This window comes from Ambystoma mexicanum, chromosome 10, assembly GCF_040938575.1.
Source record: "Ambystoma mexicanum isolate Mex_15411 chromosome 10, UKY_AmexF1_1, whole genome shotgun sequence".
In the NCBI taxonomy this organism is placed as follows: Eukaryota; Metazoa; Chordata; class Amphibia; order Caudata; family Ambystomatidae; genus Ambystoma; species Ambystoma mexicanum.
The window spans coordinates 1569557083-1569578787 of record NC_090932.1 but is presented as its reverse complement, the minus strand read 5'-3'; the positions used below and the strand labels follow the sequence as shown (position 1 = coordinate 1569578787).

The following is a 21705-nucleotide window of genomic DNA, read 5'->3' as shown; positions in this document are numbered from 1 at the left end:
AAGAGGTGTGGGGAATGGAATTATGGCAAGACATTGCCGAGATGCTGATGCATGCTACTGTAACTGCATATCACGTAGATGCACATTGTGCAACTGATTCATTGGAACGCTGGTTCAATTCTGTTGCAGACGAACATGCAAAAGTCTGCAGTCATGGACACAAGGGCTGAGGAGGATGATTTGTAGGGATTTGCAAAATAGACCCATCAGGAAAGTGGACATCTCGGAGAGAAGGCTACTATCTGGTGGGCACAAGACAGAGGAATTAGTATTCCATTAGAAATTGTGACATCTATTATCATCTTGCAATGTCCAACATGTCAGCATCAGAAACATCAATCAGTTCCTCACATTATTCTTGGTACATTGACGCTACGTAAATTACCTGGACAGATTTGGCAGATCGATTAGATCGGTCCTATGCCCACTAGTAAAGGATGTCAATATGCATGCACGATTGTGGGCACGTATTCTGGTTACCTCATGGATCTGCCATGTAAAAGAGCTACCCAATTGAATATAATTCAATTATTGGACCAGGTGGCCATATACTACGGCGTCCCTTTGCAAATTCAAAGTGATAACGGATCTCATTTTAAAGGGAAAGTGGTCCTAGATTACTGTCAAGAAAAAGGTATTGAATTGATTTTTCATGTCGCTTACCACCCGGAGGCTTCTGGGCTAATTGAGAGAATTAATGGGCTATTGAAGGACCAATTGCGCAAAACCGGTGATGGTACTTTGAAGGGTTGGCGAGAACGTCTCTTAGAAGCTGTTCAAATTTTGAATAACCGTCCTATTGCGAACGGTGAAACTCCATTAATGCGCATGTTAACGCCAGCTTTGCAAATCAAACCAAATCGAGCTGTGGAAACTCTTTTGTATTGGGAAATATCCCCTGGTGCACTGGCCCCTTATTGTGCCAATCCAGAGTCTGCTGGGGTGTATTTCCATGCAAGGGAAGAAACTTGTCTTGAACCCAGGGGTATTGCTGTGACTGATACAGGGATTGGAGTACAGATTCCATCTGCACATATGGGATTAATTGCCCCAAGATCGGTTTTGGCTTTGGAAGCCATTCAAGTGTTGGGTGGGATTGTGGATGCAGACTACCAAGGTGTGATTAAGGGGATTCTCATTGACAGTGGGGAGCATATGCTACCGATACGTAAAGGAGATAGAGTAGCCCAATTAATATTGGTACCTGTAAAACTGTCCATGGTGAGGAAAGGGGAGCCACTCACGATCTTAACTGTTTGTGGGGACAAGGGTTTTGGCTCATCAGATGTAATGATTCCAGGTGTGAAGTATGGGTCGAGAAATCTACTGGTCCGCCCGTTCCGGCGGATGTAATAGCAACTGGGGAAGATCAAATAGTTCCGGTTATGGAACCATCGAAAAGGAAATGGACCCATATCTCGGCTGACAAATGATATTTGAGTGAGTGATGTACTCCACTGATATCATTTATTTTGAATTCTGATGTTTTAGATCCAGAGTGCCTGTGTGCGGCACAGCGGTGGAGTTCATTTGCGAGGGTCTGGGAACATGCCGGAGGGGGGGGAGGGTGTAGCAGACGTCTCTATTCTCCAAGTGGATTGGCGGATATGGATGAAGACTGAGGTTCCTCCTACCAGCGTTATGCCAGAGGATACGTCTATTGCAGTTTATTGTGGCGCATTATGGAAATGGCGGGGACAACAACATAAATGCTTTGCTTTTATCCCCTTCTGGGGTTTCGACATCCTTTTCACATCATGGTTAGTCAGCCCTGGTCAAACAGCCTGAACACGTGTGGGTCTATTTGGCCCAGCGAGTTTTGAACATTTCGCATTTCTGCTTGACTGAGTGTATAGCTCAGCAGATTTGATTTTGACATGCCTCGTGGCCATTCAAATGCCTGCCCCTGTTTTAAAGGATTTGTTTGGAGTCTTGTATAATGATTCCTTGGTGGAGCAATCGGATATTCGGAATTTAGGTGTATGACTACTGTAAATTCTCTGCTGACACTATCCACAAATGGAGAAACATGACCCGTATCATGACACATGACATTGCTCCTGCTGATGTCTGTTATCAAATGACTTGTGATCCGTCCAACATTGGGAAATGTCAGCAGGTAAAGATTAATGTGAATGGAAAATAAAATGCTTTTGAGCAACGATTATGTACAAGATCTATAAGTGTTTGTGTTGATGTTTCAATATGGTATTCAATGTTACCGTTTCCACTGCTAGCCACCTGAACCATGTAAAACTTCCCCCATGCTTCTTTGTTTTCCTGTGGAAACTTCACTTACTCATACATTCCTGCTAATATTCCAGGTGGGCCATGCGCTTTGACACTCCTTGGTTTAATGATGTATCCTTTAAAACCTACAGTTGGGCGGTCTATACGTGTTGCTTCATATATTGCCTTAATGCCAGACTGCAATTCTGAAGTGCATTTACTCTCTGAAGCGGAGGTATTAGCGTTCACCGTTTCCATTATCTGGATTTGGGACTTGGCGGCTGGGAGATATAAAATCATTATTAAATTAGCCTGTTTGGTGGTAAAAGGGCTTAATGAAACCTTGCAAGCTTTAACTGAATTGTTGCTGGATAATAGACATTTTACGAAGGCTATCTTACAAAATAGAGCAGCTATAGATTATTTGTTTTTGAAGCATAATTTGGGTCGTGAAACGATGGAGGGGATGGGTTTCAACATGGGAGATCACTCCCGATCTATTCAAAAACATATTCAAGCCATAAAGGGTCTAGTTGCTCGAGTAACACAAGATCGGGATGGGGATTGGTGGGGAAACCTATTTGCATGGATTCCTGAAGCACTGCGTTCTGCATTGATTTGGATGTTTGGAATTGCTGTGATGGGTGTCCTCTGCACGCCCGTCTGGGGGCGTGCAGAGGACACCCATCACAGCAATTTGTGTCCCGGGGGTGGAGTGTAATGCTGGTGTGAAATGCTAGCTAGAACATGGCGTTGGTGCGCAGCTATTTTGGACACTCCTCCATCACAGTAATAAAAGCTTGCGTCTTTGCGGGCCTTGCAGAATAAACAAGCATTTCAGTAGCGAAAGCAGAGCAAGATCACATAACTACATAAATATTGTTGCTGAGTAGATCTGCTGTGGGGAATCGTTATGGTATTGTCCACTGAAGAACGAATACGGGAAGGGAGTCGTGCTGAGGGGCGCTGGGTTTTTCCACACTCTGCACCGTCTACTTGTTATCTGCTCTTCGGCTGAGGGCAGACGCAACTGAGAAGGGCGGTGACACGTCCCCTATGAAGAAGAGGGCATTCTGTGGCAAAGTTAGTTAGAACTTGGACCCCCAGGGGATGCAGTCTCGCTGAGAGGGAGGACGCTCCGCCTCAGACCACCGTTGGCACGAGTGATCTCTTCGCCTACCTGCTCAGGGTCTAAGCAGTGTCGTAGTGGCCAGTCATCATTGATGCTTAACTCTGTCTTGAGCTAGCTGGCCTTCCCTCATTGAGGTACCTTGTGGGCTCACCTCTTGGTGGAAGGGGGGAGGGGGGTCCCTGGCTGGCTGGCTCGCTCTCCACAGGTTTTTCACTGTACCCAAGTGACCGAGGTTGTCTGCTGTGTATCACTGGCACTCCTCCTCATGCCCCACTGCAGGAGAGACTGCTGGAATGAGGGCCCCTCCTCATTTGCCCTTTATTCCTGGTGAGAGATGTACATACTGTTTGGCGGCCCATTTTGGTTTCTCACTTTAAATTTCTGGGCCAGTCTCTGCATGATGGTCTCCTGATCTGTGCAGCAAGGCCTTCCCCACTCGAGGTGGTACGGCTTGCACTGTGTCCGCTGCCAATCCCAGAGAGCAGAGGGCCAAGACAGAGCACATCCTGAGGGGTCCAAGATGGTCCTGTCTCCCCCCTCGCTCCCCTCCTTCTCCCCCCCCCCCTTCCAGAGTCTCTGCCTGGCAGTCGACTGGGACCGCTGGGACCACGCAGTCACCTCTGCTGCAGTGGAAGCAAGTCACTGTGCCGGCTGTCAGGCTGCCGTCGCTTTTCCTCAGGCGTGCCCCACCTTCGGTCTGCTTCAGGTCACGCTTGTCTTGGAGGACGGTTCCCAGCAACGCTGGCTCATATCTCCCCCAGAGTTTTGATAACGCTGCTTCACACCCTGGTGGAGGGAGTGGGGGGGGGGCGGGAAGGGATGAACGGTACTCGCTCTAGGGGAGTTTGTGGGAGGGGGGGGCTCAGGTCCCTAATGCACTCAGGTGGGCGAGGAGCATTGGGTTTAGGAAGGCATCTATCCCACGCCTTCTGGTAGCCTCTGTCCGTTTCTTTTTAAAGGTCTAGATAAATAGGCTGGCCAAGGCTGAGGACAAATGTCCTAAGTGTATGTGTTGTTTATGAGGTAAAAATGAATCCCTGTAAGAGTAAGCACGGAAGGATGACTTAATTTAGGGAAGAGGTGATGGAAGAGGTGTCTAATTTACAACATCACAATAACCCCTAACAGACACCGAAGTTTGGTTTTACTGACACTCAACCAGATCTAAATTCTGACTTTAAATAAATGAAAGCCCAATATCCGATCAAGCACTGCCATTATTGGTGGTCTGAGTGAGATTAACCACAGTGGTTGACTCCACATTACTGACGTTTTCTTTGAACAGATCAATGTGCCTTGTCTCCCACGAGCCACGTTGCCTCTACCTCTGTTCTTACCTCTCCTCCCCTTTTCAAATTCCTTGCTTCTTTCTTTTAAGGGATACTTTTTAGATTAGTTTCTCTGTAAACCATTCTCATTTCTTCTAAAAGACAATTTCCTAGGCTTTTATTGTTCAGGATCCTGGCCCTCTTCAGCCAAATTCTACTCATAACAATCTGGAGTTTCAGGATCGGTATTTGGGCTTTTTTCTTTGGTTTTTAATTAATTTTTTTAAATCCTGGACGACTGGTATAAAGAGGTTTTATTTTTTTGTTGTTTTTTTTGGCAAAGGTGTACATTCTGAAATTAACTTCATTTTGATCTCTGAAACTTTCTGATTTTCTTTTCTCTTCTTATTCTGCAATGTATCTTTTTAATTTACAGAGAAGTATTTACTGTACCTTGGTCTACTTCTGATTTAAATTCTTCATTTAAATAAGAAAACATGCTCATGGTTAATTTTTGCATTTTTAATAAGTAACATCAACATGTTACATAAGTCAGTCAAACCTGCTTCCCATCCTTGCAATAAGTCATTATTTTTATTATTCACAACTGTGGAAAGCCAAGAAATGTAAGCCTCTTGGTTTCATTTTAGCATCAATATATTTTTCAATGGCAGTAAACTCCCACCGTTTAGACAATTCTCTATATTGTTGTTTTTCTAGTTTTCTTAATTTCTCCAGCGTAGTGAAAATAGTAGAGGCTGGAATGTCTTTGTTGGTGTTAATTCTACCTACTTCCACTTTCTGAAATGTAAGTTCTGCTCTTTTTTAAGTGATCTTCTACAGAAAGGATTTGATCAATTGTGATTTTTGGCAGAAGCGTACAAGATTCAGAAATTGCCACTATACTAGAATTAATACATACATGTGTTGTGTGCGGAATGCTTCAATGATCTGTTAGTAATGGCTACTCCATGAAGCACAATCAAACTAATATTGGCACTTTGATAATGCAAAACTACATGGAGTTTTGTTAAGAGGCGGTTAACAGATGCTTCCAGATGCTTCAACAAACTGTTATCCAAATGCCATCCTGGCATTTGAGCAAATTCCTAGGACAATACAGTACTAGAGTTACCAAGAATATATCTGCATAATCAAATGGAGAAAATATGATGCAAATATAGTTTAACTTGTTACGGTTGTCTACACGTTGGTGAACCTTTAAGTGAGTATAACCCCATAATCACGAAATTGATTGGTTTGTTTATGTACAATACAAATTAGTGTGAACCATAAGGCGCAGAATGGAATTTTAATTGAATATATGATGTAATATTATTCAGATGTGATTCATTATATAAGTACAGTAAAAAAAACTGGAAGGTACTTTAATATATTTTTCACAATAGGAAAAAAATACAATTCTCTGTAGTTGCATAACACAAACCGGGTGTGCAAGGGACGGGAGAGTTCCACAAGTTTGTGGACATCTGTTGTTTCTCATCCTGGCTACAATAAAAAGTGAAAACCCAACTTTGTTTGATCACAACTCTGTTTCTAGTTCTCTGTATGATTGTCAGATCTGGCTCTGGGTTAGACCATGGGAACAGATGAGGGAGGCGGAAGGGGCAGAAAGCCCATTTTGATCTGTAAAAATTAGGTCCCTAGTCCATTTGTTGGTGGGTGTGTTTGGTTGAACTAGGAAGAGGGCTTTGTGAATCCTAATTTTGTTGCCCCTCTGGGTAGCACCAGGCTCTGGCCCAAGGGTGCTGCTGGGCCAGCTTTCCTGTGCTACAGAGGTCTCTGCAGCTCTTGGGACAGAGCTGAGGACTTGGGGCTTCATTAGAAGACCAACAAGTAAGTGTTTACTAGCTCGAGGGGGGGGGGGGGCTTATTTATTCATAAAGAAATCATCAAGCACTTGTCTAACCAATTACATAATTTACAGTAATAGATCCTTCAAAAGGAATTCAACTAATCGGTAATTGCCTATCAAGGAATGACCACAAACACAAATCAGTTGCAGAAACGGCTGATTGTCCTTTGCTACCTTTTTATAATGGGAGGAGAGAATATTCCCTACTGTGGTTGGAAATTAGTTGGTAAGACTGAAGACCCGCTGTAGACATCAGCGCAACCATCCAGTACAGGCTAAGTGTTCTTCGTTGTACCCATGGCCAAGAATTTCTGAGGAAACCATCTGCTTCTCAAAATAGGCCTGGTGTATTCAGGTTGTGCCGGAAAGGAAGGAAGGAAGGAAGGAAGGAAGGAAGGAAGGAAGGAAGGAAGGAAGGAAGGAAGGAAGGAAGGAAGGAAGGAAGGAAGGAAGGAAGGAAGGAAGGAAGGAAGGAAGGAAGGAAGGAAGGAAGGAAGGAAGGAAGGAAGGAAGGAAGGAAGGAAGGAAGGAAGGAAGGAAGGAAGGAAGGAAGGAAGGAAGGAAGGAAGGAAGGAAGGAAGGAAGGAAGGAAGGAAGGAAGGAAGGAAGGAAGGAAGGAAGGAAGGAAGGAAGGAAGGAAGGAAGGAAGGAAGGAAGGAAGGAAGGAAGGAAGGAAGGAAGGAAGGAAGGAAGGAAGGAAGGAAGGAAGGAAGGAAGGAAGGAAGGAAGGAAGGAAGGAAGGAAGGAAGGAAGGAAGGAAGGAAGGAAGGAAGGAAGGAAGGAAGGAAGGAAGGAAGGAAGGAAGGAAGGAAGGAAGGAAGGAAAATTTGGTGTTTGTTCAGAGGGTCTTGGAGAGCTTACAAGGTTCAAAAGATGGGAGGTGAAACGGACGTTACATAGGTTTTCAGAATAGGAAGGTAAAGATGGATGTATTGAACTGCTGACCCATTGTCCCTTTTAAGGCAAATACTGGAAACTATTGTCTTTGGACAGAGGCTTGATGGGAATCTCATTGTACAAACACAGCTGTCCTCATCTGCCATGGACAGACCACTGTAGTACATATGGGTAACCTTTGCATAGTAGTAGAAGTTGGGATGCAGGAGCCTTGTTTTGTAAGGTGTCTGACTTTCCATGACCTGTTTAAAGAAAGTTAATTGTGCATTAATTTTCCATCATTTTTGTAAACTGTCGGGCAGTGCTCAGAAAAATGGTCTGAAATGAATTGTCCATTGATGGAAGTTTTCAGCAAGGATTCTTTCACACTGGTTCTCTTCTGTGCTCAATTGTTCTAGTCCAAATCCTCCATTTGGGCCCGGGTGTCTCGCACCTCCTACTATCATCCCACCAACACCTGATAATAAATGCACAGGGTTTCCTCTTGTGACTTAGTTAAGATGGTGGGATGGGGGAAAATGTATGCACTAAATAAAAATGAAATGAGCTTTCTGAAAGCAGCCTGCCTCAGTCCGGTGAAGACTGGTATTTGTAATCCAGTCTGAGTTAGATTTCTGCATGTTGTAGGTAGTGGTACCTTTTTTATATTGCAAAAAGAAAAGATTGTGTAATCCTTTGAGACCATGTAGGTCCCCTTTCACAGGTATCGGATGGAACGGTAGAGGCATGTGTTCAATAAAAACTCTGTTGCAGTTTATAGCTTACAATCACTGCGTCTGGTAACTTGCATATGGGTATTAATGAAGCTAACAAATGTGTACTTTCATACATATTTATTTTTTTTCTTTCCATTTTCTTTTTCTTTTTGTCTACATTTCTGTTTTGTGTTTTATGTATTTTTGTCCTGCATATTGTCATGCTATGATACATGATGTATTAACGAATGGTGTCTTCAAACCTTTTTTATTTTTCCTCTCCATTTTTCATATTAATTGACCCATAATCTTTACTCTTTTTATATATCATCTAAGACTGACGTGTGTACGCTTTTTCATTGGAACATAAATATGATTTAATCTGCCCAGACACTTTTTTGTTTTGAAAAAGTCCCTTGAGAGGCTGAAACACGTGTAAACAACCAATGGGCAACAGCAACCAATAAACTTCAATTGAATGAAACCATAAGGAGAAAGGAAACTTATTTCTGGAGACAATAACATTTTGGTGGCGCAGTTAATGTGTGGTTTCTAGACAACTTGCATATGGGCTTTGCAGGTAAAATTATGTTCAGCATGATTCAGGAGAGCAAACTGCAGTGCCCGCCCAAAGTGCAGGCAAGTGTCCTCGGTCTGGAAGAAAAGCAACGCCTACATCGAACTGTGTGTAGGATGCTAGCACAACAAAACATGAGCTTGTTGGAGACAAAACTGCATGGGGTAAACTGTTATGTAAAATTTCTCAGAGATCACTGAAACAAGTAAGCTGACCCCCAAGCTATCCCGTTACAAGATTTTGACAGCATTGTGCTATTTACCAGATGCCTGGAAATGTTTATGTAGTGATCCTCCAACCTATCGCCTACCTGGAAAACCCTGGCTAGATATGCTAGAGCCAACGCTAACTACTGCTAAACCATGCTTGGATCTTGTAAAGCGTACCCATAGGCCGACTGATAAAAGCAGAGGCTGTTTAAGAGATGGTTGAAGAAAATTGTTGAAGAAATAGTCTATTGGTATAAGACTTGATGGAGGGTTTTACTGCAAATAATAGGTCCATATCATGGTAAATTGGTAGCCAGGATGGGCATGCTTTGGGGGGGGGGTCCTGCATAAACCTGACAAGCCAGGAGGTAGAGTTGTAGATTCCATTTGTCAGCTGGATAGAAGTGGATAGATCTGCCACCCTCCTCCCCTTTCCAACTTCCTCTTCTCCCACCACTCCTATTTTTCACGGCAGAACCCTATACCAACCCCAGACGTGCAACAGTAAAATGCAGTTGCATGTCCCACTGCAAAATGTGGTGAAACCGATGTGACTAGATGGAAGACACCATATAGGCCACCCTAGGTGAGGTTTATGCATGCTGTCGCTTGATGTTATCATAGCATGCCCACACTTGCAAGTCCAGCACTATGAGATGTGTCCTGCTGAAACAGTGGTCTGCAACTTGTAGCCTGCCATATGTTTTGGACTAAGACTCCCATGATCTCTCATTGTATGACTATTCTGTCTCGGGCTGTTGGGAGTTTTAGTCCAAAACATCTGGGGAGCCAAAGATTGCAGGCTGACACCCTGGAGCAATAATGTGAAGTGATTTGACGGTTTCCGAAGAGCGAGGTTCTGATTTCCTTCTCCGAACTTGGGACAGATCCCTAGATCACCTAGTGCCTCAAGATTTGTCTTCAGGAAAATTACAGTATGCTACCCCATTAGAAAAACTTGCTCTGCCGGAAAACTAGGTGTTCCTACTCGACATAACTGCAACTAGGAGGTTGCCCCATCTCTGTTCCGGTAGCAGTAATCCCATTTTGAGTAACCGAGCAATACTTCCCTTAAGACCCTACAATTCCCCCAATAACTCTCATGATGTAACTCCATTTCTCTCTGCTTCTATTGCTTGTTGACCACTTCTGTGGCATTTGCAAAACCTAAGAATGCAAACGCATGTTCTTTTGGAAAATGAGTCGGTCAATCTTACTATTATGCCTATTAAGGTTAAGGCAAATTCTTTCAGTCAATCTTTTTGTTCTTTATTTTGTGTGTTGCAGTGACGATGCCATGAGAAAAGCTGGTGTGGCACACAACAAGTCGAGCAAAGATATGGAGGGTCATGTGTTCCAGAAAGCAAAGACCAGGGTAAGAATGTGTTTTTGAATCAAATGTGGTTGTGCTGCAAGCTAGGCGCCAGTAAGCCTGCCGATAGCGGATTGTTTTAATCATTTTATGTGGAAGGGGCCGGGGAGGGGCACAAGCCCGAGTTTCATTTCTTGATACCCAAAGGCATTGCTGAACAATTAGTAAAATGGGATAATCCTGGTACCTGTTTCATTATTTAATTTTAAGTAAGATAACAATTATAGTAATTTGTGAAGTATCTGGTTTTCTTAGCCTAAATATTAAACCGGATCACTTAAAAAAGATGACTTGTTCTTTTGGAATCTTATGGATACCACAAAGCACAATGTGTTTAACTGTAGTTATTCCGTTTCATCTGGACCTGCATGAGTAGGTCATTCAGTTTTTCCTTTGCATTCCAATGTTTGTAGTTTTTGCCCTTTCAGTTATAAGGGCAGGGCTGCAGGTTCCCCTGTGTCCAGAAGGCAAAGCCAACCGATTATGATTTTGTGTAGGCCTAGAATCTGCATTTTCCAGGCACTGCATTAAGGGGACTACCAGACGATGAGATGGCAACAGCTGGCAAATTGTGTCACTACCCTTAGTTGCCAACCTGACCCATTCCAGTATGTAGGTGCTTATTCAGCACTGCTTTTTTCTTTGCCTTCTGGGGAATGTAGTTCTAAATTCCCATTTAGAAAACTGACTAAAAGTCACAGAAGGCAAAGAAAAATAAACAGGACTTGATAAACTCCTACAGAATGGAAATGCCATGTTGGCAACTATGTAGTACCTGGGTATAATATGGCAGTGCCTGGTAAAGTTTTGTATACAGGAGCTGTAATTGTTGGCTTTGCCAATGCTTGCTTCACATTAATTCAGTGCAAGGACACAGATACACCGTAAGAATCACATAGCTAAAGGAACACATGTTTAAGGATATTTTAATATTTCACCAGGAGCAAGATCATAGATGCATTTAAGCCATTACCTTTCAGAAGACTTTGCAGAAAGAATTGAGCTAGCTCCTGAGTTCCCAGGTAGGGGTTGGGTTTGGCCTTAGGGGCTAGCATGGCAATGGGTAAGCAAAAAGCAAAACACCCACAGACTGCGTCTCTCCTCGCGTTCCATCTTTCTCCTTTCACATGAAAATAGTTTGTTTATAGGCAGCGTTTACAGCGCCACCTAATAGCCAAAACTAGACTAACTCTCCTACTCTTGCATCTGTTACAGCCCGACGGCTCGATTACAGAATATTCCTAAACTTGTATGATGCATTTCTAAACATGTTATTTATTTTTCTTCAAAGGGTTAAACAAGGGACAGAGTCAGAAGATATTAGACTGGTTAGATGAAACCCTTGCAAAAGTGGACTTTTCACAGAATATGGACATGGATACTGTTGGAAGGAGGCCCAGAGAAGATTTAGCTGGGGTTGGGAAGGGCATGGATTTTAGAGGAATTCCCAGGTGTGCTAGGGTTTGATTGCTATATATTTTCTTCACAATCTGTGTGGCACATGCTGTAAACCAGAGTTCTACTTTGGTGTTTGCAGTACAGTTTGTGTGTGATTTGGGTTTTTCAAGTTAGTTTGTGCTTTTATAAATAGGAGTATTTCTTTAGTGATTTATTTTAAAATGGTTTCTCTGTTTAGTGGTAGCCCCACAGGGTGGATTCCATGCAATCATAGTGGTAGAAGCCAACCGTATTTAATGTACAGGAGCGTAGAGATGAAGACGTTGGAATGGATGAGAGAGAATCCTTTACAGAGGTGAGTCTCTAGCACGCCAACATCCTAGAGGGGTGGAGCTTCGCTACACCATGGATCTTGTAGTAGCGTGGAAGCAGAGACGCCGAGGGATGCGACACAGCTGAACACGAGAGATGGCAATGGAAGAACAGTCTTACCTGGTGGTGTGACCACGCTGTAGCCGTGTTGGGTCGGGGACCCACAAACCAGCAAGGCCAGGAGAAGACTGAGGAGAAAATCCTCTGTTCTGGATACAAGGACTGAGTAGTCTGCTGTGCCGGGCAGTATCTGAGAAGCAGACGCTTATGGGCCGACAAGGCAGAGGAGAGGTGAATGGCCACATCCTTTCAGGGAATACACCCCGCTGGCACATACTCTGAGATGAAGAAGGTATCTGGGTTGTCCAGGGTGGAGGGAGGCGAGTGGAACACCCACAGACAGAAGGAATAGATACCGATTATCGGGGGGAGATTAAGATGGTACTTCACAACCATGAACAAAATCCTTACATGATCAAGGCTGGGGAAGCCATAGCGAAGGGGATCCTTGAACCGGCAATCACCCTAGCTCCACAGGAGGTGACCACACTAGCGAGTACCGACATAGGGTCATTAGGAGATGCAGAGGCTGACCTCCCTAGAGATGATACACCGATTGGAGAGGTTGAGGATATTGCCCCAGTTACTCGACCTTCCCTTTGCCCAGAGGAATGATCCATCCCTCACTGAGGCCTTTGAGAGGGGTAACGTAAGCTCCGGGACAGTCATGCTGGACCTTTCTTTTTCCACAAAGGTTTACTGTACTGAGGGGATATTGTGAGAGAGGTTCTTCCACAAACCCAGCTGGAACATTCACATCGGCCCACTGCCCACCAGGAGATGAGGACAACCCAAAGCCAATTGATACCCCGGTTTTCTTTGCCAAGCGAATTTGCAGATGTAAAAAACTAAGTTGCAGCCTGGGAAATCTGCCAGAAAACCACCACTGCTCCGGTACCCCAGACTAATTATAATCCCTACCAATCATTGAGGTGCCATGGATATAGTGGGTCAGTTAGAAACATCCAAAATTGGGAACAAAGTTCATTCTTGTCATTGTTGACTATGCTACTCAGTACCCCCAAAGAACTTCCCCTTAGGAATAATACAAGTCTACAGATTTAAAAAAAACGAATTCTGTTTATTTCTAGTCTGGTTCTCAAAGGAATTTCTTACAGACCAGGGCCCCACCTTTATGGCCAAAACGATGCAGGACGTCAAGTAAATCTTAGATATCAAGACCTTTGTATCTTAGTCTACCACCCCCAGACCGATGGCCTTGTGGAAAGGTTCGATCAAACCATGAAAGGGATATTGCATAAGTTGGTAGAGACCAACGGTTGAAACTGAGGCATCATGATTCCCTGGGCCCTTGTTTTAGGAAGAAAAACACCTCCTGCATCTCTAGGATGCTCCCTGTGTGAGTTGCTAAATGGGAGAGAACATCAATGTGTTTGACATGCTTAAGGAGACGTGGGAAGAAAGAGGCCACCCTACCCTGTTCCCATTAAGCTCAAACTTAACTCATATGATGGCCGTCAGGGAAATAGTTAAACACCAGTAAGGCAGTAAGGCTCTTTATGACCAAGGAGTTGTAGCCAGATCCTTCTCCGTATTTGAATCAGTCTTAGTTCTCCTTCCCACTTTGTAGAATAAGATGTCTAAATGGTATGGTCCCTATAAAATTGTGGTGAAGAACGGTCCCTTGAATTATGTTGTCTAACCAGATTGATGACATAAGACCCAGATCTATAATTTCAATCGGTTAAAGGAGTGGAAGGTTGGCCCAGGAGAGGAAACTGTCGTGACCATGGCCACACTCTTTACCGACCGAGACCTAGAAAATTAGCTAATACCCAGTAATCTTCCATCAAGACCTCCCCAAACTGTTAAGACCGTTCCCAGAGGTCTTCTCTGAACAACCGGGTAGAGTGAGAATGTTCTGGCATTATATTCTTACACCAGCCGGGCAAATGGTAAATTTAAAACCCTATCGCATCCCGGAAGCCAGAAGGAGAATTTTAGAGACTGAGCTCCAAGAAATTCTCAGATATCACTGAGCCGTCACGGAACCCTTAGTCTTCCCCCCATCGTTTGGTGGCGAAACTGGACAAGACTTAGAGATTCTGTACCGATTTCGGAAAACTGAACACCATTTCTCTGTTTGCCAGCTATCCTATGCCACGAATCGATGAGTTGGAGATATTAGCAGGTTGCCACAAACCGCCACTTTGCCCTGGAAAGGGCTTGTCATATATGGGAATTGCAGACCCTGGAGGGCAGGAAGAAGGTAAAGGCACCAAATGGCGAAAGGACAGGCAACCATCTCGTGGTACAGCCATTTTTATAGTATATTGTGACAAATCTAGGAAATTCATCCCTTCTCCCCAGAGGTAGAGCTACCTCCTGTGAGACTAAGGATGTGAGCCTGCTACGTAAAACTCTGCCTAGGGGTTTGGGCAAGTTGGAACTCACACTAAACGGATCGATTAAAACAAAGCATAAGCAACATACAAGATTAACAAACAACCAGTGTCTTGATAACTTCTATCTAGCCTAGGTAGATCTTCTTGACCAGGAATGTTCAAAGACCATCGCCTCCAGGGAAAATGGTCTTAAATCAGTTCTTGAAAAGTTGCAAAGAAACAAGTTCACTCGAACAAAAATCTGCTGGTAACGGTTCCTTTGTGGTTGAAAAGTTCACCTTCTAAGTTTCACCAAGAAAATCGCACCGGTGGCAGTCCTTGATGACCTGCGTCCAGGATAGAATGGGCTTTAACAAACAACTCTTTTGCAACCTCTGCAGCGTCGTGACTACCATTTGTCAGGACTAAGGGGGTTGCTCTTTCTTTGGCAACTTACTTCTGCGACTGATACCATGAACACAGACTTCTGCCTCAGTTTCCTACTGCTTCAACTTCAATAAAAAAATGTTCTGACAAAATGTTATGCCACCGCAGCTTTACTGCTTCTGCGGGGTATTTTAAAAATGTTAGGGAACTTTAAACAAGACTCTTTGACCTCTGTAAGGCACTCTTCTTCCTAATTTTTAAGGGCAACCTCTTTGCCTTTTCTTTCAGTCTTGGAGCCAACACAAAAACCTGTCACTGCTTCGTGTCAACTTCAACAGTCTCTGCTTCACAGATTTTTCAACGAAGCAGCCAGCTCCCTTTCCTGGCTTTATGCACACCTTCTGCTATCCAGTACTTCCCTCACAAGCTGTAATGCTTCTTGTCCAGCGTTGGATAACCTTGCCACCCTTGTATCGGAGGACTCTGGGTTGGTATCGGCTTCAACAACGTCAGAATATCCGTGTTCAGATTCTAATTGGGCTGGTTTTGTTTTATAAGCTAACGGTCTACCGGCTTGGGTAATGCTTTTTGTGTTCGTGACTTCAACAACTTCTACATGTATTTGTGTTTGTTCTGAATGTTACAAATGTCTGTTTTCACTTCAGGAACGAAATTAGGTGTACGTGATATTTTTGATGGTAAACTTCAACTTCTGACTTGTGTTCCCTTTTCCGGCAGCATTCTGCTATAACAAGGATCGGGAAACGCTGTTTCTCATACGTAACCTTTCTGTGATGTGAAATACTCGTATAACACTTTGGGAAACTCAATTACTGCTTCTTGACCAATTACCGATGATTCTCTCCTGCTCTAAAGGAGGCACGCAACATCCCGGTAATGGTTTCAAAGGCCACATTGGGAAAAGACTGATTTTCTTCTTATGCAAGCACTTTAGCTTGTGCTGAAAACATGTGATAAAAATTCCCTTTGTTATAGAAGACTTCCCACAACTGCGAAAAACTTCACTTGTTCCAACTTCTATGATAGTGTGAATTCTGCTGGCTACAGTTACCATCAAGGTAATTCTTCTGCTTTGGGAGTACGGAGCTTCACTCACCGGCTCCAAAGACAGTGTTTGCGGGTGGCTTCTACTGCCAGGCTTTCTTGCTCCTACTACTGCTACTTCAGGCACGCTTGGGACCCACACTCTTCTGCTGCATGGGTGTATCTGATACAACTACAAAGTTGATAATGGAGTCTTCTTTTCCCCACCTTACCTCGGCTGGCCTCGAATGGATGCATGACTTCAGTAATTAGGCACAGCTGAAAAGACTTCTAGTTTCTCCTGTCTCTTCCAATGCAGCCACAGCAACGTAGTGTTTGTGAGCACAGGGCCAACTCGAAGCCTGTAGGTGAAATCTGCTCTTCCTTTGCCCCGGTGTCCCTTCCGTGGTCACACTTCCTAGAGAACTGCCAGCTTCGTGCTCTGCTTCCTCTTCTGCTGCTGCCAACCTTACAGCTCCTGTTCCAGTTTCTCTCTACTGCTCCTGCAGCAGCCTTTTAGGCCCTCCAGGTGGGACTAAATTGCTTCAGGGTCAGGCCCTTCGAATTAATTACCTGACCCTGCCACAAGCTGCTAGGCCTGACTGACCGATCCTTTAGCTCTACATGCCTCTTCAGCCTGCTTCTTCGTTACAGTCCCTGGCGGATTCTGGGACATGTAGTCCTTTTAAAGGAAATTAGGTTTTTCTTCCTCCTTAGGTTGGCAAAAGGTCATTAGAAGTGTGGGGGTATGGGGAAACTAAAAAAAAGGGGTTCCTCCCAGTCTTCCCGATTTCCGACAGTACAGCACCCCCCAGGGTCAGAAATCGGAGGGCGCATGGTTCCCTCTGGCCACACGAGAAGTGTTCCAGACCAGGTTTCTGGGGGGAATCCCATCGGATTCTCTACAGCACCTGTTGGTGAGATCACTTTTATTCAAAAGTGCATGCATCTAAAAATATCTTCAAGTACTTTCAGTTGCTTCACTTTTTTGTGCTGGATTAATTTAGTGCCAAATAATATTAATCCTTTTCATAGCACTCTTTGGCTTTGTTTGAATTGATGGCTTAGTAGCCCAGTAAACAAGTAAGAAGACTTCTCTTGGTAATGCGAGCAGATAAGTTCTAGGGCAAGCACAATCTTTTTGTGTAATTTTAAAATATAATTGTGTTTATTGAAGTATCTTCCAACACATCTAACGCATACAGCACAGCAAGGTGAGCAGGTCCAAAGTCGCATAATAACAATCCCTATATACATGTGATGCATTGCCAGCTCCATAAATGTGGAATCCTTATCTTTAGTGAAAATTGATGGTTTGTAATGAATGTTAATAACTTGGAGCAATGTAACCAATTGGCTTAAATGGCAATTTTTATAAATCAAGATGGAACAAATTATTTTCGAGGTGGCAAATATTGGAGTTCATAATGTAGCAACCTGATTCACCAACCAATTAATGATATATATATATATATATATATATATATATACGCTTTGTAGACCAAGCCCCTGCCGCAAATTTGGTGAAAATCTGTCCAGCGGTTTGACCTGTCGCCGTGCGCAAAGTTTTTCCCCCCATTCAGTCTATGGGGGAAAAAGACGTTTTGGGACCCCCCCCTATAACTTTCCCCCCTGGACCAATCCTCACCAAAGTTTGCGAAAAAAATCAGAGTGGGCCGTATATTTTTTTGCAAAGTTTGGTGAGGATTCGTCCAGGGGCGCGACGTTATAAGCCGCTCGCACATTTTACTGCCTTCTCCCCACCCTGATATTAGATTCCATTTCTTCAAATCACCAGAATATGTTATAATGGAAGTAGTTATGTTTTCTCTTGACAAGAAATTAATATCTATTTGCATTTAGGAGGCACTTGGCATCCTTTCACACACATCATGATAAAATACATATAAACTACAATTTGTTACGAATCGCACAACAATGCATCAGAAAATGTAATTAACATTTTAAAATCACTTGGTTAAAAGATACCAATTTATGATGGAGTAAAAAAAAAAATAATCAAATTAACTATTCAATTATATAAAAAATGTGTAAAAGGAATTTGCTTTCAGCCAACATGTGCTGCGGCTGTGATGACCTAAGATACTGCTGAAAACTCCAAAACTAGTCAGAGCTATAATTGCCAAATTTCGTATATATCCCCTTATATAGAGGTCCGGGAGGGAAGGGCAATATCTCGGCATGTGCCGAGCTGTTTCCACTTTTGTTGAACATATTTGACATATGCGCTCCTCTTTTGATTCCCCTCCAGGCCCCGCTATTTACTAGTATACAGAGAAGATCAAAACAAAGGCAAAGAATAAAACGAATTTGCGCCGGAAGGCACAGCATGTTTAAATATTTCGTACAGAGATCCTCAAATTGACCCTGACGAGTGTGTACTGCATATTTGCAGGTTTTCAGCCAAGCTGTTCAAGAAAACGCAAGGATCAAAATTGCGTGTTTTGCCATTTATCTTGCATAAACATAGTGAAATATCTAAAATCCCAGTACAAGGCAAGCTAATTTCGGGACAATGTCTAGTCACCATATGTTCCAGATCTTTAAACTAAATACTCTTTTTTATTTAACCGATCATTATGGGCTTGAGCGTTGGATGCCAGGGAGTCAATAGAACTCCAGTTTTCAACCCAGAATGTACAGGCTGAGGTATTCCACATGGATGTTAAAGACTGAAGAATGAGTTCTAATCTTAGAGCCTCAACAGGGACTGTGCTCAGCATTTTTAACAAGTGAAGAATTTTCGCCTCCATCTTCGGCAGCTAAAGTACTCCTTGAGGGGGCAAACTTCCAATGCATACAGGATGGTGGGGACTATAGACCTCGTATATGCCACTACTTGTGCTTCAATTCATCTACCCCCATTTTGGGAAATAACCCTCCTGATGGTCAACCACTTTCTCCACGCTTTTGCTGCTATCTGTTGTTCTATATGTGTGAGGGACTCGGAAGCCTGTATTTGAACACAAAGATATTTATATGTGACAACAGACTCTAACTGTATATTATCTAAGGACCAAATAAAGGGATCCCCCTACCCTTATTTCCTCCCACAGGTCATCGTTATGGTCTTGGAGATGTTAATTTTGAAACCATTTGTTCTGAATATAGAGAAAATGCATTCAAAGATAATTTCTGTCCTATCCATGATCACAGTATCGGCGTACATTAAGCACACTGTTTTGGTTTTACCATATTCAGGAGGGACATTTGAGACTGAATTTAGGTCTTGGGCTAAGTCCTATACATAAAGGTTATCGAGCAAGGGCGCTAATGCACAACCCTGCTTTAGTAACACATTTGTGTCATAATGTTCTGATAATGTCCCCTTCTGGGATTTTGTCACCCTTACACGAGTATCCGCATATAATAGTTTTAAGAAATATAGCAGAGGGAATCATCTATGCTCCATGCAGTCAATTTCTCCCATAGACCGCAAGCGAATAACCCCATCGAAAGCCACGCTGTAATCCACAAAACAGATGCAGGGGGGATCCTCTGAATAGTCGTATGCATCCGAAATTAAAGTCTGTAGTATTCATATGGAATGGGAGGTGTTAAAACCCTTACGAAAACCTGATTGGTGGGATTTTAGAAGATGGGCCTGCTTGGCCCAATTCGACAAAAGCTGCAAAAGTAGTCCAGCAAACAATTTCGAACTGCAATCTATCAATGCCAGTAATCTATAGCATGCCGGGTCAGATATTGGTCCGTGCTTAAATACCCATACCAAAAAAGATTCAGATATCTTTGCAGAGGCCACTTGGGCCCGTGGCCCGGGATGATTTACTTTGTCTCATCATCCCTTCTAGGTCTGAGCCTGCAACATGGGAGTAAACAAAGTTATTAACCATTGAGCAAACTGGTCCTGCCGTCCTAACCTCATTCACGGACCAGTAATATTTATTAATGTAAGTACCCCATGCTGCTTCTGTGACAGTGGCAACTTTGCGCGCCTCTGGACCAATACAGAGCTGTCACAACATATGCCAAAATAATTTGAATCATTTGTTCTAATCCAAATATGAATTAGTTGCCATTTAATAGATGCATGGCTGGCTTTATGGGCTTTAAGGCATGCCTTGTATCGTTTTCTGTTGTATTTATCCTTGCCCAACCGGAAAAGAGGGCCCATGTTTTATATGGCAAAGGTCTGCTCCAAATTCTTTTATTGGAGGCAATAGCAGCATCCTAGGGGACATCAGATTTAAAAGGTTTGTTACACTTAACCAAACTTCTCCTTCCCGGGGCCAGAAGACCTCCATCAGTCTAACCATATCACCTTGGCACATCTCTAGAATTGTAGCTATTGACCAGTATCCCTCCTATTCACTGCCCTATTAAAACCACCCATGTTGGCTGTTGTCCAGATTAATCTATTACCCTGTAGATTAACCTGTGGATTCTCCCTTAAGTATGTAGTGGTTTTCACCTTTTCTACTTTACAGGTCAACTTCATGATCGCTCATATTCACATTTAGATAGAAGGTTCCTAATACCTGTATTTATAAACAAGTCAATTCTGCTACTGCAAACCCCATTTGTCCATGTGAACTGAAGATCCGCAGGTCTGGTCATAAGGGGAGTCGAATCAAAAATGACCAAAAGCTCCCTCCATTCCCTAGCACGTTTCAGAGACTCGCTTGAGTCCTTGTAATAAGGGGCGGGGGGCTCAAGCATACAGTCCACGTTAAAATCCCCTGTCAAAATAATCCCCCCTCCTTCCTTTTTAACAATGCTTGCAGAGTGCTGTGTACTGTTTTCATAAGATTATTCGTCTCCTTGCCTGCAAGTGGGGACGGCGTCATACTTTGTTGCAACTTCGTCAGTAGAATTCGAAGTACAACTGACAAAAACAGTTATTGTCCTTCTTGGACCCCCCCTAAAAAGGGTAGGAGATAATTCACGCCTAGCCACTTAGCAAAATTCCCCCTCTTGGGCGGCCAGACAGGCAGGGTGAGGCAAGACAGTGAAAAAACATATAACCATCAAGAAGGAATGCAGAAGTAAGCCAGGTTTCCTGGAGGCAAAAAACATGAGTAGTTAAAAGTTCTTATAAACCGGAAGGATTGGTTTCAAAATGACAAGGAGAGCTGAGATGGTAGAGCTTGTGACCAAATACCCGGGATTCTGCTTTTCCCATGCTATTTTCCCCTCTTCAATAATGACGCACCCCTCAGTCTTTTTTGCAGATCAATCATTCTATTTTTTATCTGTAACAAATTAACAGTTTGCTGAAGTACAAAAACCTCAAAGCCAAGATCAAATAAAGCTTTACCATTCAGACAAATACTTTCAGTAATCGGGGGTGAAACCAAAATTAATATTATGAATATGTAATGTCTGTTTTAGAACTTTGATACACCCTGGCAATTAATCTAGATGTCATGATAAATTGCATCAAGTATACAGATGTCCTCCACCGCAATTGCAGCTGCCCCTCACCAGCTTTGTTTACTACCACTCGCCATGGTGGTTTCTGTCTCCCTCTTCAGAGAAAAGCCACTTCTGAAATCAAGAAGTCTGCTCGTAGCCAGATGTTCTAGTAGTTAGTGGATCCTTTTCTAAGGTATTGGAAAACAACCATATGCTTCAAAATGACCTACAGTTAGATTAGTCCAGTTTAGGCTTTTTAATTGCTAAATTAATTTGACCTTTTAAAACAGAAAAATTGTCAGTCCGTTACATAAAGTGCAGTAGTATGCAATTTATTTTGAAATACATTTTATTGGCATTTCGTATATAACAAACAGTAATCACCCCACACACCTGCTAAGCCCTAGAACTCCACCCACCCCCATTGTCTCTGCATGGTTCATATTG

The 21705-nt window shown here is 43.2% G+C and overlaps 1 protein-coding gene across 2 annotated transcripts in view; it reads left to right on the top strand.

Moving 5' to 3' along the window:
- MED15 (mediator complex subunit 15) overlaps nt 1–21705 on the top strand; it is a 672261-nt gene that overhangs the window by 64252 nt on the left and 586304 nt on the right. For both annotated transcript variants that reach the window (XM_069619881.1, XM_069619882.1), the window contains exon 2: nt 10171–10258. In XM_069619881.1, the coding sequence (XP_069475982.1) occupies nt 10171–10258 (88 nt within the window). The remainder of the gene's footprint in view (nt 1–10170; nt 10259–21705) is intronic.